This window comes from Ornithorhynchus anatinus, chromosome 5, assembly GCF_004115215.2.
Source record: "Ornithorhynchus anatinus isolate Pmale09 chromosome 5, mOrnAna1.pri.v4, whole genome shotgun sequence".
Taxonomy (NCBI): domain Eukaryota; kingdom Metazoa; phylum Chordata; class Mammalia; order Monotremata; family Ornithorhynchidae; genus Ornithorhynchus; species Ornithorhynchus anatinus.
In genome coordinates, this window is record NC_041732.1 from 60,115,114 (window position 1) to 60,130,563 (window position 15,450).

The window sequence follows — 15,450 nt, forward strand, 5'->3', positions numbered from 1 at the left end:
TCATTCTCCCTCCTCTCTGCTGCTTGGGTTCGAGTGCTTGCTTTCATGGGCTTAGTCCAGTGCTCTGCACATAGTAAGCGCTCAATAAATACTATTGAATGAATGGGCAAGCAGCGTGGCCTAGTGGATAGAGCACGAACCTGGGAGTCAGAAAGTTGCGAGTTCTAATCCCACCCCCGCCACTTGTCTGTACGTGACCTTGGGCAAATCTCTTCCCTTCTCTATGCCTCAGTTACCTCATCTGTAAAACAGGGATTAAAACTGTGAGCCCGTTGTGGGATAGGGATTGTCCAACCTGATTCGATTGTATTCCCCCCCCGCCCAGCACTTAGTACAGCGCTTGGCACGTAGTAACGCTTAATAAATACCACAGTTATTATTATTTCTATCATTGCTGGATGCTTGGGAGAAATGGAAGCTGGGAAGAGAGGGTCAGGACACTCCCTCCGCTGAAGAACCACCCCTGCAGCTCCTCTTGGTGGGTCTGTTTCCTGAGGGCTTCCGTGGTGGGTGGGCACTGGGACCGGGACCCCCGTCCTCCAGAATGGGGGTCGGGGTTCAGAATGGGCGAATGGGGTTCAGATAGGAGATGGTGGTGGGGCAGGGTAGGAACTCAAAGCCTCCAGACTCCCGGGGGCTCCTTTTGTTTGCACCTCGAGCCCCTTTAGAGTTGAGGGGAGAAAGCGGAGATTCTTCAGTTTTCTCAGGTTTTTCTTGTCGGTCCCCCCCCCCCCCCCCCCCCCACTTCCAAGCCTCTGCCGTCCAGCTGCTGCATGGAGATTTTCTGGGTGCTTTAGTTCCATGGCATGTGTCTGTGGGTTAAATCAGCCTTGGCTGTGACTGCATATTTTTTGGAAATAAGTTTTTCTGTAGAAAATTCCTTAGCGAGCCTTAAATTGGGACTTGACCGTCGTAGGGATGGTCTGAGCAGATGGCAGCCCGTCTCTTGAGTTCTGCCTCTAACCCAACTGCCCTGGTAATAATAATACTAATATTTGTTTAGCTCTCACTAGGTGCCAAGCCCAGGGCTAAGCGCTGGGGTAGATTCAAGATAAGCAGCGTGGCTCAGTGGAAAGAACACGGACTTGGGAGTCGGAGGTTTTGGGTTAATAATGTTGGTATTTGTTAAGCGCTTACTATGTGCAGAGCACTGTTCTAAGCACTGGGGTAGATACAGGGTAATCGGGTTGTCCCACGTGAGGTTCACGGTTAATCCCCATTTTACAGATGAGGTAACAGGCACAGAGAAGTGAAGTGACTCGCCCACAGTCACACAGCTGACAAGTGGCAGAGCCGGGAGTCGAACCCATGACCTCTGACTCCGAAGCCCAGGCTCTTTCCACTGAGCCACGGGGTTCTAATCCCGGCTCCGCCACTCGTCAGCTGCGTGACTGTGGGCAAGTCACTTAACTTCTCGGCGCCTCAGTTCCCTCATCTGTAAAATGGGGATGAAGACTGAGCCTCACGTGGGACAACCTGATGACCCTGTATCTCCCCCCAGCGCTTAGAACAGTGCTGGGCACATAGTAAGCGCTTAACGGATACCAACATTATTATTATTATAAGCAGATCAGACACAGTCCATGTCCCTCATTTGGGTTCACAGTCGAAGGGGAAGGGAGGAGAGGTATTTTATCCCCATTTTAGAGATGAGGAAACTGAGGCACAGGGTAGTTAAAGGACTTGCCCAAGGTCACACAGCAGGCGAGTGGCAGAGGTGGAATTAGAACCCGAGTCTCCTGATGCCCAGGCCCCATGCTCTTTCTGCCGGCCCCCGCTGCTTCCCTTCTCTTCCCCTCCCATCCCCTGACGTGGCCCTCGCACTCTGCTTCTGCCTTCCTGGGGGGATCATCGGGGCGAGCCCACGAACCCCGACAGGCTGTCAGCAGGATTATGGGGAGCACAGGGCCCCAGAACCCCAGAGAGAAGTTGTCCATTCCAGGCACCTGTGCCAAGACAGAGGGGTCTGTGAGGGCACAGTTTCACACAGTTTGAGATCTAGTGAGCCGAACTGCAACAAAATAATAATAATAATGGTATGTAAGCACTTAAACTGTGTACAGAGCACTGTCCTAAGCGCTGGGGGAGATACGGGGTAATGAGATCGTCCCACCTGGGGCTCACATTTTTTAATCCCCATTTTTACAGGTGAAGTGACTGCGGCACAGAGAAGTGAAGCGACCCGCTCAAGGTCACACAGCAGACAAGTGGCGGAGCCGGGATCAGAACCCACGACCTCTGACTCCCAAACCCGGGCTCTTTCCGCTAAGCCACGCTGCTTCTCACCTGACGGTCCTTGAGGGCAGTGAGAGTGTCTATTGACGTATTGTACTCTCCCCGCTACTCAGCATATAATAAGCATTGAGTAAATAACCATAACGGTTATTTTTATTTAGTTCTCCTGGGATGCAGATGGTGTTTCCCTTGTGGGGACTTCTCCAGAGGGACCCTGGCAGCAGTTTTGGCCCCCAGACCTCTCAGAAGCAGCGTGACATAGTGGATAGACCCCGGGCCTGGGAGTCAGATGGTCATGGGTTCTAATCCTGGGTCCGCCACATGTCTGCAGTGTGACCTGGGGCGAGTCACTTCACGTCTCCGTGCCTCAGTTACCTCCTCTGTGAAATGGAGATTGAGGCTGTGAGCTCCACGTGGGACGGGGACTCCGTCCAACCCGTTTTGCTTGTATCCACCCCGGCTGTTAGTACAGTACCTGACAATGGAAAGTGCCTGGGCTTGGGAGTCAGAGGTCATGAGTTCGAAGCCTGCCTCTGCCACTAGTCAGCTGTGTGACTGTGGGCAAGTCACTTCACTTCTCTGGGCCTCAGTTCCCTCATCTGTAAAATGGGGATTGACTGTGAGCCGCACGTGGGACAACCTGATGACCCCGTATCTGCCCCAGCGCTTAGAACAGTGCTCTGCACATAGTAAGCGCTTAACAAATACCAACATTATTAAGTGCTTAACAAATGCCACAATTAATCCTTTAGACCGAAAACCCCAAAGCCTCTTCCCTTTGGAAACTCTAGCCTGGCCTAGTGGAGAGAAGACTGAGTTGGGGGTCAATAGACGCGGATTCTATTCGAGGTGGTGCCTCTGCCTATTTGCTGCATGTCCTAGGGCAAGCCTCACTTTTTCCAGCTATAAAATGGGGTGATAATCCCTAACCCTCCCTAGCCTTCGGGGGATGCGGTGAGAAGTGAGGTAATACAGGAATTCACAGTTCTTTAGGAATCAAGGCAGTCCGTCATGGTTTGTATTGAGTTCTCCCGCCCACGCATGCAGAGGCCTGTCCTGGGAACCTTGCGGGGTGATGGAGTGGGGAGAAGAGGCGTTGAGGGCACCGTAGAAATACAAGGCGCCGAGGTTCTTCTCAGCTCGGAGGGCAAAGAGTGATGGGTTCAGCCTCGGGGAGAGTGTGGTGGTTGGAGCGAACCCCAAGCTGGCTTTGTCAGGAATCTACAGAGAGGTGTGCCTCAGTTTCCTCCTCTGCAAAATGGGGATGAAACTACCGGAGAAAACCAGAAGACCAAAGTAAGGCTACTTTGTGTAAGAAAGAAAATACGTTCAGATAGGGAACTTTCAGAAAGAGCATGGCCTTGGAAGGCCGGGGACCTGAGTTCTACTCCCAGGCACCACCTCGCCACTTGCCTGCTATGTGACTTCGGGCAAGTCACATAAGATCTCTGAGCTTCAGTTACTTCATCTGTAAAATGGGCATAAAATACCTGTTCCAATTCCTGTTCTCCTTCCAATCCCTCCCCAGGCTGTGAGCCCCATGTGGGACAGGGACTGTGTCTGATCTACAATATATAAAATTATATTGTATCACCCCCAGTGTTTAGTAATAATGTTAATAATTATTATTATAGTATTTGTTAAGCGCATGTGTCATGGACCGTTCTAAGCGATGAGGTAGATACAGGTAAATCAGATCAGACGCAGTCCCTGTCCCGCACGGGGCTCAAGGTCTAAGGAGGAAGGAGAACAGTGGTTGATCCCCATTTTACAGATGAGGAAATGGAAATACAGAGAAGTTAAGTAACTTGCCCAACGGCACACAGGCTTTGGCAAGTGACAGAACTGGAATTAGAACCTGGGTCTTCTCACTCCGTGGCTCATGCTCTTTCCACTAGATCACGCCCCTTCCTCACTACTGTGCTTTGCACCGTATCTGACCTGATCATCCCGTGTCTTTCCCGGTGCCGAAAGCAGTGCTTGACACACAGTAAGCGCTTAACAAAAGCCCAGTTATTATTATTATAGTAAGCACTAACAAATACCTCAGTTATTACTATTATCAAGCGCTTACCAGTTACCACGGTGATGATTTTTATAACACACCAGAGATAGATGTGAGCCAAACCCACCCAGACCGTGCTGAGATGGAGTTAGGTGAACTCAGCTCTCAGTTTCCTGGCCTAGCTGTGCTCACACTGGATAGTTGGCATTCTTCTATGGGAAGCAGCATTGGTTAGTGGATAGAGCGAGGGCCTGGGAGTCAGAAGGTCGTGGGTTCGAATCCTGGCTCCGCCACTCGTCTTCTGTGTGGCTTTGGGCCGGTCGTTTCACCTCTCGGTGCCTCAGTTACCTCATCTGTACAATGGGGATGTGAGCCCCATTCGGGACAAGGACTTTGTCCAACCTGATTATCTCGTATCCACCCCAGCACTTAGAACAGTGCTTGACACGTAGTAAGGGCTTAACAAAAACCATCATTATTATTATTATTCTCTTCCATTCCCCGAGGAAGGGCTGCCCCCTCGGGAGTGGACGGGGCGGGGGTGTCGGGCCTGGCTCCGACAGGCCCGGGTGGTCCAGCCGGCTCTGCTCAGTTGCTCTCCTCCTCCTCTGCCCTCAGAGTGCGGCGGAAAGAACTTCCATTTGGTCCATCGCTCGGCGGACGTGGCCAGCGTGGTGAGCGGGACCGTCCGCTCGGCCTTCGAGTACGGAGGGCAGAAGTGTTCCGCCTGCTCCCGCCTGTACGTCCCCGATTCACTGTGGCCCCAGATCAAAGCCCGGCTGCTGGAGGAGCATGGCAAGATCAAAGTGGGCAACGTGAGTGTCCCTTTCATCCTCTTCCTCTCCCTCCCTCCCAGTGGGACTTTGGGGCTCAGCGGGAGGCTGATGGGATTAGGGCCTCGGCTAGCTGGCTCCTAATTCCCATGATCCAAGCTGCTTATCCCCTGCTTTCTTCCTCCCAGCCTCCCCTCCCTTCCTCCGGGTCCTCTCTCCCTCTCACCACCCCACCCCGGTCTTTCTCTCAGTGATTAGCAATAAACTGGAGGAGCGATGATTATAAGTTACCCAGGATACCAAAAGGCTAATTGAAAAAGGTGCCTGATAAGGGAGGGGGGGATGGGCCCGCTGTCCCCACCCCTGTGGTGACTCCCCTCTCTCCTCTGCTCTCCTCCCTTTCCAGCCCGCGGAGGATTTTGGGACGTTCTTCTCCGCTGTGATTGATGCCACGGTAAGCATTTGCCTCTCCCTCGACTCTGGCCCTTTTGATGAGTCTGCAAGTCAGAGGCAAGCCACCGGGGAGAACTTAAATTCCAGGTCTCGAGAGGGCGGGGAGCGGTGGTGCGGACGGCGGACTCGTGGGCTTGCCGCCTGGCAGAGCTCCCGAGGGATGAGAAGCAGCGTGGCCTAATGGATAGAGCACGGCCTGGGAGACGAAAGACCCGGATTCTAATCCCAGCTCCGCCGCTTATCCGCTGTGTGAACTTGGGCGTGTCGCTCGTCTCCTCTGTGCCTCAATTGCTACATCTGTAAAATGGGGATTAAGATTGTGGGCCCCAAGTCGGGCGTGGAGCTTGTCCAACCTGATTAACTTGCCTCCAGCGCTTAGTACGGTGCCCGGCACGTAGTAAGGGCTTAAGTACCGTTTAAAAAAAAAAGAAATTTCTAGGCTTCACTGGACTGGACTTCAGGTTGGCCTCTGTTAGCAGGCATCACTTTCCTGGACCCGTCATCCTGATGGTGATAAGGGACTGAGTCTGTGAAGTGTTTTGCCCTCAGAGGGAAAGGTTTGAGCATTTGAATCCGTCCCGCTTAATTGAGGGATCTGTGACCACTCTTCTTCCCCTAATTCAATTAGGTTCCTCCTCTCTTCCCTTATTTCGATCTAGGGTGCGTCTCCCGTCTTAGTGAACTCTTTAAACGTTTAGAATCGATCGGTGATATGTAGCGAGTGCTTTCTGTGTGCAGAGCACTGTGGTAAGTGTTTGGGAGATTGCAGTACAGTCGAGTTGGTAGACACGTTCTCTGCCCCCAGGAGCTTAAGGTCTAGAGAGGCCTCTGCTTTTTGAGAGCTTCTGGTTTTCAGGTTTACTCTTCTGTCTAAAGGCAGAGGGCAGAACAGAAGTGGCAGGAAGATTACATGTGGGTGAGCTTGGCGTACTCTCTGGCTCCTGGGCATCTCCTGCTGGGAGGCCACTCCCAAGTGGTGGTCTCCCTCTCCCCCCGCACCCTCCTCAGTTGTCGTATTTCCCCAGCCCATGGGAAAGCCCTCTGCTCAGGCCAACTCCCAAGATCACCTCCACAGGGCTCTCATGGGCCTGCTTTCATCTCCATCTCCCCTAAGAACAGATCCCCCTGCCCTCCAACCTGCTAGTTAAATGAGAAGTGAGCAACCTAGGTTTCCACTCACAATGCTTCTTGACTCAGATTGCCTCGCTTTCCCCACTTGTTTCCCTTATCAGGATCTTTAGGTCCCTGGATTTTCCCCTCTCCCTCCTCATCCAGCCTTGTTCCTCGTGAATGAAGAAACCCATTCTTTGCTTCTCCCTCCATCCCAGCCCCACAAGGCTGCCTGGCCCCAGACTCGGGGACTTGCACAGAGAGCACCTATTTTAGAAGACGGCAGGATCCCTCACTCACCAGAAAAAACCAAACGGTTACGGCCCAAGCCCTCTTTTGTTACCTGTTGGAGACAGATGCGTGCCCGCACCTGAACCGTGCCCACTGGCATGTTCGCTTGTGTGCACACCCACATACCCACACATATGCTACAGCTCCTGCTCCCTGCCCTTCTCTCTCCAGGCTGCCCAGGCTTTCGGAGCTTAATAACATCCTCTTGCTGGGTGGGGCACCATATTAGACCCCTGGAACTCAGAGCGGATTGGCTACTAGTCAGATCTGCCTGACTGACACAGACGGATGGAGAAGTGGGGATTGCTCTGCCTAAGGTTCGATGACCTCAAAGGAGATGGGTGTCTGTTTCCTGTGTATCCAGGGACTCTTGGTGGGAGACTTGGGACAAGTCACTTAACTTCTCTACGCCTCAGTTACCTCATCTATAAAGTGGCTGTTAATACTGTGAGACCCATGTGGGACCCGGACTGTATCTACCCCAGCGTTTAGAACAGTGCCTGGCACATAGTAAGCACTTAAATATGAAAGAAAGGGGGGGAGAGAGGGAGAGAAGGTAGATAGGTCTTGGCTGTGTCCCAGGTGGCTATCTCCCAGGTCTCTCCTGACATCCTGTTGACTGCTCCCTCTTCCCCGCCTCCATAATCCTCCCCATCACACACCCACTCCACTGCTGTGTCTCCTTAGTCTTTTGGGCGCATCAAGAAGTGGATCGAGCATGCCAAGTCTTCCCCCAACCTCAGCATCCTGGCCGGGGGCAAGTGTGATGACTCCGTGGGCTACTTTGTGGAACCCTGCATCATCGAGAGCAAAGACCCACAGGACTCTATCATGAAGGAGGTGGGAATCTCCAGGCCGGTGAGGTCTGCTCACCTTGGGTTGCCGCATACGGGCTAGTCGGGATGGGGACCTCGAGAGTTGATCTGACCTGTCCGCGGGGCCCTGCCCCTCCCAGCCTTGCTAATGGACCAGAGTTAACTCTCTCCCTGGCTTGTTGTGTGACCTTGGGCAAATCATTTACCCTCTCGGGGCTTCTGGTTTCTCCTCCCAAGCTTGGGAGGAATGTTGCTGGCAAATACTTTGATAAGATCTTCATTCAGAAGGGTGAAGGAGGGAGCTTGGGGGCCAGGAGGTGAGCTTGACTTTTCTTTTTTGTCCCGGGAGAGGCGAGTGGGCGGAATTACCCAAGTTCTCTAAGCTGAGCAGAGGGTGCCTTCTTCTCCACTTCCTCCTCCTCCTTTTCTCCGTCCCCTGGCAGCCAGAGGCCCCTCTGTTTCAGAGTTGGGGATCGTCACCAAGAGCAGTGGCTGGGGTTTAGACCGGGAGGGAGGGCCTCAGGGTACGAGGCCGAAGTCGCAGCTGGAATCTGAAGGGAGTTAGAGGAAGACCCAGACGCATTCCTGTTCCAGGCAGAAACAGGTCAAGACAACTTTTGAATCAGCAGTTTCTCTTCAGCCCGCACAGGGGTGTCTGCTCTTTGAGCTCTGGCCCAGAGCTCAGTCCCATGGCGTCGAGTGGGGGCAAGGTGAAGGGGCTCCTGGGAGCCCCTCCTCCTCCATCCCACCCTTTCCCGCTGTGGAGGAGCGGCAGAGTGGAGCAGGGGCAGGAGGCTCACCCAAGCAGCGTGACTCAGTGGAAAGTGCACCGGCTTGGGAGTCAGAGGTCGTGGATTCTAATCCCGGCTCCGCCACTTGGCAGCTGCGTGACTTGGGGCAAGTCACTTAACTTCTCTGGGCCTCAGTTCCCTCATCTATAAAGTGGGGATGAAGACCGTGAGCCCCGCCCGGTGACCCTGTATCTACCCCAGCGCTTAGAACAGCGCTCGGCACATAGTAGACGCTTAACAGATACCGTCGGCGTTGTCATCATTCAACCCCGGCCCTGACCTGTCTGCTCTTCCGACCGCAGGAGATCTTTGGTCCGGTCCTGACCGTGTACGTCTACCCCGAGAGCAAGTACCGGGAGACCCTGCGGCTCGTGGACTCCACCACCGCCTACGGCCTCACGGGGGCAGTATTCGCCCAGGATAAGTGAGTGGACCTCGACCCCCCCCATTGGCTGGTTGAAGTGGGGCATCGGGGTCCATGGTGCCATAGCTTCCAAGCGGGCATCGCTGGCCGCCTCCTCCCCTCTCCCCTTGGGGGTCAGGAACTCCCCCGCACGGTGGCCGACTTTGGGACAGGCCCCTAGACTTTCGAGGAGAAAGATGGGGGCACCGTCGTCGTCTTCGGCTACTTCCCCTCCACCTACTGGGGGCACCTCCTGGTTATTGGGACGTAGGGGGATTGGATGGAGGGGCTCTGGAGGAAGTGCAGGAATATGGCATTAACCCCTTCGGATTCCGCTACCTTGTATCCACCCCGCTCCTTAGAACAGTGCCTGGCACGTAGTAAGCACTTAACAAATGCCATCATAATATTATTATTATTATTATGATTTTCCACTAGGCCACACTCCTTCCCTTGAGTAATGTACGTTCGGGATAAGGGCCTTTTGGAGAGCCCTAATATCCCCGGGGTCAGACATCCCGGTCTGATTCCATTTGACCGGTAGGCCGGTATTCCTCAGTGATGGACCTGGCCCTGCCAGCCGGGTGGGAATTCTCCCCCGCTGACTCCCTGTGACCAGCACTTTGGCTTCTGGTGCGTGTACATTCCAAGTGCTTAGTACAGTGCTCTGCACATAGTAAGCGCTCAATAAATACTATTGAATGAATGAATGAATGAGGAGGAGGAAGGGGAGACGCTGACGCTGCCCCATCCTGGCCCACCTCGCCCATCGCCCGTGGCCGAGAGAACCCCGAGCAGCTGATAATCACTGTGGTATTTGTTAAGCGCTTACTGTGTGCCAGGCCTCCCCCTCTCCCGTCCCATCCCCTCAGCACCGTACTCGTCCGCTCAAACTGTATATATCTTCATTACCCTATTCATTTGGTTAATGAGATGTACATCACCCTGATTCTATTTGCTGTTGTTTTAATGAGATGTTCTTCCCCTCGATTCAATTTATTGCCATTGTTCTTGTCTGTCCGTCTCCCCCGATTAGCCTGTAAGCCCGTCAAAGGGCAGGGACTGTATCTGTTACCGATTTGTACATTCCAAGCGCTTAGTACAGTGCTCTGCACATAGTAAGCGCTCAATAAATACTATTGAATGAATCTCTGCCCCTCAGGAACATTGTCCGCGAGGCCACAGAAGCGCTGAGGAATGCGGCGGGCAACTTCTACATCAATGACAAGTCAACCGGCTCGGTGGTGGCCCAACAGCCCTTCGGCGGGGCCCGGGCCTCGGGTGAGTGGCTCTTGCCTGGGCCGGTGCTCCTCCTCAGCCTGCTCTGTCGGTCAGTCGGTGGTATTTATTGAGCGCTTGTTGGGTGCAGAGCACTGTACTGAGTGCTTGGGAGAGTCGAGTACAATGGAGAAACAAGGTAGTGCCCTGTCTCCTCAAGGTGCTTCAGGACCCCAGAGTCTGGGGCCCATTTAGCAGTTAGTAGGGTCAGAGGTGACTTCTCAGTTTGTAGGTCAGCCTCTGGCTCTCTCTGAGGAGCAGGGGGAAGGGTGAGCCCCCTCCCCCCCCCCCAGAGTCTCTGCATCCTGTCTCTAGCCTCTAGTCAGAGGGCCAGCGGTAGTCGGAGGGAGACGCAACCCCTTTTTAACCTCCCTTTCCCAATTCCCCTTGGCCTAAATTGGATTTTGTTGAAGCCATTTTTGAGAGAATCTCGCTGCGTTTCTGGAATTGGCGGGTGTTGGCGGGAGCCAAGCTCCTTCTGGGAGGTCCCTGGCTTCAGGTGACACTTTTTCTTCCTCCCACAGGAACGAACGACAAGCCCGGAGGCCCTCACTACATCCTACGCTGGACCTCGCCTCAGGTCATCAAAGAGACCCATGCACCCCTCGGGGACTGGAAGTACTCATATATGCAGTGAGATGTGCTCTGGGCTCCTATCCCTTCCACGCCGATGAATATCTGACCGCCCAGATAGTTTCTGACCCGGTTCCCGTGAGCCCAGCCCAGCCAGCCACCGGGCTAGGAGGGTGACCCCTGCCCTCACCTTCTCCCTCAAGGATTCCCTGTGGATTCTTCTCCCTCTCCATCACCATCCCATCGGCAGTTTCCTCACTGATAACCTCTGTGGCCTATCTGTGTCATGTGATCAAGAGGAGGGCTCACCCCGTCCCATATGAACCCCTCTAGTGTTTGATCTGACCACAGGTGGCCCGGAGTCAGTGGAAGGTCGTGGCAGGGCCGGTTCCTAGGGAGTGGAGAGAGAAGAAAGGGGATGGTTTTAACAAAGGGTCACTCGCCAGTCCCTTCAGGAATACACAGGTCTCAACCTGCTGGTCAACCCTCCCTTTAGCCCAAGGCAGGTCTTTTTCTCAGTCAAATGCATAGAGTGGCTCTCTCCTTCCCCTGCTTTCCTCCCCGTCCCCTGTCTAGGTGCCATTTGGTTTCAAAGGCTTTTTTTTAGGGTTCTGACTCAAGTCACCCTCTGCCCTCACTCTGGACTTGGGCAGGGAGGAGGGAAGATACAACAATCTGATTTCTCCCAGATAGCTTTGAGCCATCAATGTTTACAGATAGACCTTGGCACCTGTTCCTTCGCTCCTTCCCTCCTCTCTGGCTTCTTGCGGCAACCAGAGGGGCTCAAGTGCCCAGCTGGAAACATAGGATGCCTCTTCCATTGGCCCCCTTTCCAGCATTTCTGCCAAAAGCAAACTAAGGGGGTTCTTGGCCCCTTTGGACAGGTGGATCGGGGCACCCTGGGACGGGGGAGTCCGGTTGGCGCATTGGGCCCGACCGTGATGCTTCGGTCTTCATCTCCTGGACGAGTTCCTTCCTGGCTCCTCTGTGGGCTTTGCCATCTTGGGTATGGACGGGCTGTACCTTCCCCACGCCAGCTATCAGGGAGGACCGAGTGGGCCGATACTGAGCCGTGGCGCTTTGGCATTCCTTCTGAGGGTGGGGGTGGTCCTGGCTCCTCTGCATCCTGCCTGCCTCAACAATGCCACCGTCCTTCCAGTTGTGTGAGCCAACCCCCAACCTTTGGAGACCAATCGAAGCAGATGGGCCTCATCTCGCAAGCCACCTAGGGCCGATGCATCAGCGTTTAGAGCCTAGGGAACTCCCCTTCCTTCCTGTTGCGATCCTGTTCGGGCCAGACTTGTTTTTAAAAATCAGTGTGAGAGCCGGGCGTGGTGGGGAACAGTTGTAACTTCAGGCTTGAAGTTCTTCGGCCTACAGGTTGCGTTCCGCCCCACCCCTCCGGGGCTCAGGCCAGATTTCCTCTTGGGCGTGGGGGTGAGACCCGGGTTGGATTCCTCCTATGAATGGCATTGATGCCCCCTTCTCCATTGGCATTTGCTGTCACAGATCAAGAGGGAGTGGGGCTGCAGTTCTCGCGGGAGACGGGAAGCTGGTAGAGTAGAATGCTTTTTGCTGAGAGGAAGGGGTATCCTGAAGAATCCCTTGCTTTTTTTCCCCATCCCCCCGAGACTCACCCTTCTCCCGCTTCCCGTCTCAGCATGTTGCCCCAAAATCCTCTGTCCTGGAAATCACGCCATTCTACCTGGATACCAAGGTCCGGTAAGAGCCCCTCTGCAAGTAGCTCCGTGCGGATTTGGCTTCTCAGCAATTGATCCTAACCTGGTGCAACCAGTCCAACTGCCAAAGCTCTCCACCATGAGTAGCTTTCCTGAGGAGGCCCTTAAGATTTAGGAATTTGGAAATCCCTTCACATGGCAGTGGGTGATCAGAATGGAGAGAGACCTGTGCTGATAGAAAAGTGTGATGGAAAAGCCTGGGCGAGTTTGGATTCAACCTTGAGCCTTATTATTTTTTTCTGAAGATTTAGTCTCACGCGTTCCCTAAACGCCGTTGGCTAATATTGATCTCCGGTGTCGGTGACTCTTGGCGTTCACTAAGCAGACAGCAATAACTGTTAGGGATTAACCTGAACCACAAGGTGCTTAAAGCCGCAGTCCGTTGCAGGGTATAAATTTCCCTGGGTGTGATGCTGGTCTTGGAGTCTTGGCTGGCTGTGGACTGGGGTTTGGGCGGTGGATTTGCCTGTGTGCCTTCTAATAAAATGATGAAGTAATTAAGTGAGCTGTGGTTTTCTTCTCCAAACTCCCGTAAGATCCTTTAAAAGCAGGGGCTGGTGGTTTCCTCTGACACCCACTCCCTTGGAGAATTCATTTGGTCCCATAATTTCAACTACCACTCCGATGTGGATGATTCCCAAGTCAACATCTCCAGCCTTCATCTTTCTCCTTCTCTGCCGTCTTGTATTTCCTCCTGCCTTTAGGAGATCTCTACTTGGATGTGCCTCCGACGCCTCAAACTTAGCACGTCCAAAACAGAGCACCTCGTATTCCCACCCACGCCCTGTCCTCCCCATGGCTTTCCCACCATTATTCTCCCCGTCTCACAGGCCCGTAACCTTGGCGTTATCCTCATCTCTCTCATTCAAACCCCATATTCAATCTGTTACTAAATCCCGTTGGTTTGACCTTCACAACCTCACGACAATCCGGCCTTTCCATCCTAACTGCTACCTTGTTGATCCAAGCACTTAGCCTATCCCGCCTTGATTACTGCATCAACCTCCTTGCTGACCTCCCGGCTTCCTGTCTGTCCCCACTTCAGTCCATTTGTCACTGTGCTGCTCTGATTGTTTTCCTACAAAACTTTCAGTCCGTGTGTCCCCACTCCTCAAGAACCTCCAGTGGTTGTCCATCCAACTCCATATCCAACAAATTCCTTGCAATAGGCTTTAAAGCACTCAGTCACCTGGCCACCTCCTACTTTACCTCCCTGATTTCCTACTTCAACCCAGCCTGCACACTTAGCTCCTCTGATGCCAACCTACTCACTGTACCTTGTTCTCGCCTGTCTCACCACCGACCCTTCGCCCACCTCCTGCCTCTGACTTGGAACTCCCTCCCTCCTCATATCCACCAGACATTCACTCTCCCTATCTCCAAAACCTTATTAAAAGCATCTCTCCATTAGGCCTTCCTTGACTAAGCCCTCGTTTCCTCTTCTCCCACTTCCTTCTGAGTCGCCCTTGTCCTAGAATTTGCACCTTTAACTTACCCCTCCCTCAGCCCCATAGAACTTGGGTACACGTCTGTCATTTGATTTATATAAATGTCTGTCTTCCCTCTCTAGACTGTGAGCGGGAAACATATCTACCAGCTCTGTTATACTGCACTTTGCCAAGCCCTTTAGTACAGCGCTCTGCCACGGTAAACACTCGGTAAATATGACTGATTGATTCCCTCACAGAACACAGCACAAAGACAATAAAAAATTTCAAGGATGTATTGAATTTCAGCCAACTCGACGATTCAAGTGTTTAGGATCCGAGTCTGTGGATTATCCAACCTTATTCCTTCTCCTCCCTTTGACTTCCCGACAGTAGCTCTCTCATCCTTTTTTTCTTTTTTTACGGTTTTTGTTAAGTGCTCACTATGTTCAGGCACTGTACTAAGTGCCACACTAGATTCAAGCTAATCATTTTGGACACAATCCAATCCCGCATTGGGCTCAAGGCCTTAATTCCCATTTTACAGATGAGGTAATGGAGGCACAGAGAAGTGAAGTGACTTGCCTAAGGTCACACAGCAGACAGTGGTGGAGCTAGGTTTGGAACCCAAGTACTTCTGACTTCCAGGCCTGTGCTCTATCCACTAGGTCATGCTGCTTCTCAAAGACCACGCTGCTTCTCAATCTCTTCAGGGTCCCTCTTTTGGAGAGGACGCTGGGAGAAGTGAAATTTAGACCCTGTCTCCTTTCTCAACAACATAAACAAAAGGTACAGTTTAAGAGAAGGCTGAAACTTGTCTAAAAGGGGGTTTGGAGATTATCTGTGAATTTTGGTTGATGATGATGACCGTAGTATTAGTTAAGCACTTACTATGTGCCAGGCACTGTGCTAAGTGCTGGGATAGATATAAGCTAATCAAGGTAGAACCAGTCCCTCTCTCACATGGGTCTCACAGTCTCGATCCCTATTTTACAGATGATCTTACTGAGGCACAGAGAAGTGAAGTGACTTGCTCATGGTCACACAGCAGACAAGGGGCAGTGCCCGAATTAGAACCCCATGACATCCTGACTCCCGGGCTTGTGCTCTATCCACTAAACCATGTTATCCTGAGTCCCGCCTCCCACCCCAGCACAGGCTTTTTCCTGAGGTGAGGACATTAATAATCCTAATCTTTATAATATTGATTGCCTTCCCCTATCCCCTGAGGTAGGAGGATCTTTAATTTAAAAAAAACCCTTTTCTGCCCTCCAAGAGCTGGTAGTGTAAACAATTTGATTAATTGTTCAGCCTGGCATTTTAAGCGTCTGTGAACTTCCTGCCCTGCTCCAAAGTGCTTAGTACAGTGCTCTATACAAAGTAAGCGCTCAATAAATACGATTGAATGATTGAATGAATGGAAAGGGGGAAAGAGGAATTGGGTGGGTCTCTGGAGCCAGGCTGAAAATCTATCCAAACCGGTGGGCCTGCCACCTGCATCCAAGGGTCCTTTTCATTTTGGCGTTCCCGCTCGCTCGCCCCCAAGCTCATCCTGGT

General features: G+C 52.8%; 1 protein-coding gene across 2 annotated transcripts in view; it reads left to right on the top strand.

Moving 5' to 3' along the window:
- The window catches only part of ALDH4A1 (aldehyde dehydrogenase 4 family member A1), a 58,087-nt gene extending 45,120 nt beyond the window's left edge, over positions 1–12,967 (top strand). For both annotated transcript variants that reach the window (XM_029065389.1, XM_029065388.2), the window contains exons 10-15: positions 4,859–5,055; positions 5,420–5,467; positions 7,555–7,707; positions 8,776–8,897; positions 10,039–10,157; positions 10,679–12,967. In XM_029065389.1, the coding sequence (XP_028921222.1) occupies positions 4,859–5,055; positions 5,420–5,467; positions 7,555–7,707; positions 8,776–8,897; positions 10,039–10,157; positions 10,679–10,791 (752 nt within the window). In that variant the 3' untranslated portion in view covers positions 10,792–12,967. The remainder of the gene's footprint in view (positions 1–4,858; positions 5,056–5,419; positions 5,468–7,554; positions 7,708–8,775; positions 8,898–10,038; positions 10,158–10,678) is intronic.
- Positions 12,968–15,450: the final 2,483 nt, after the last annotated feature.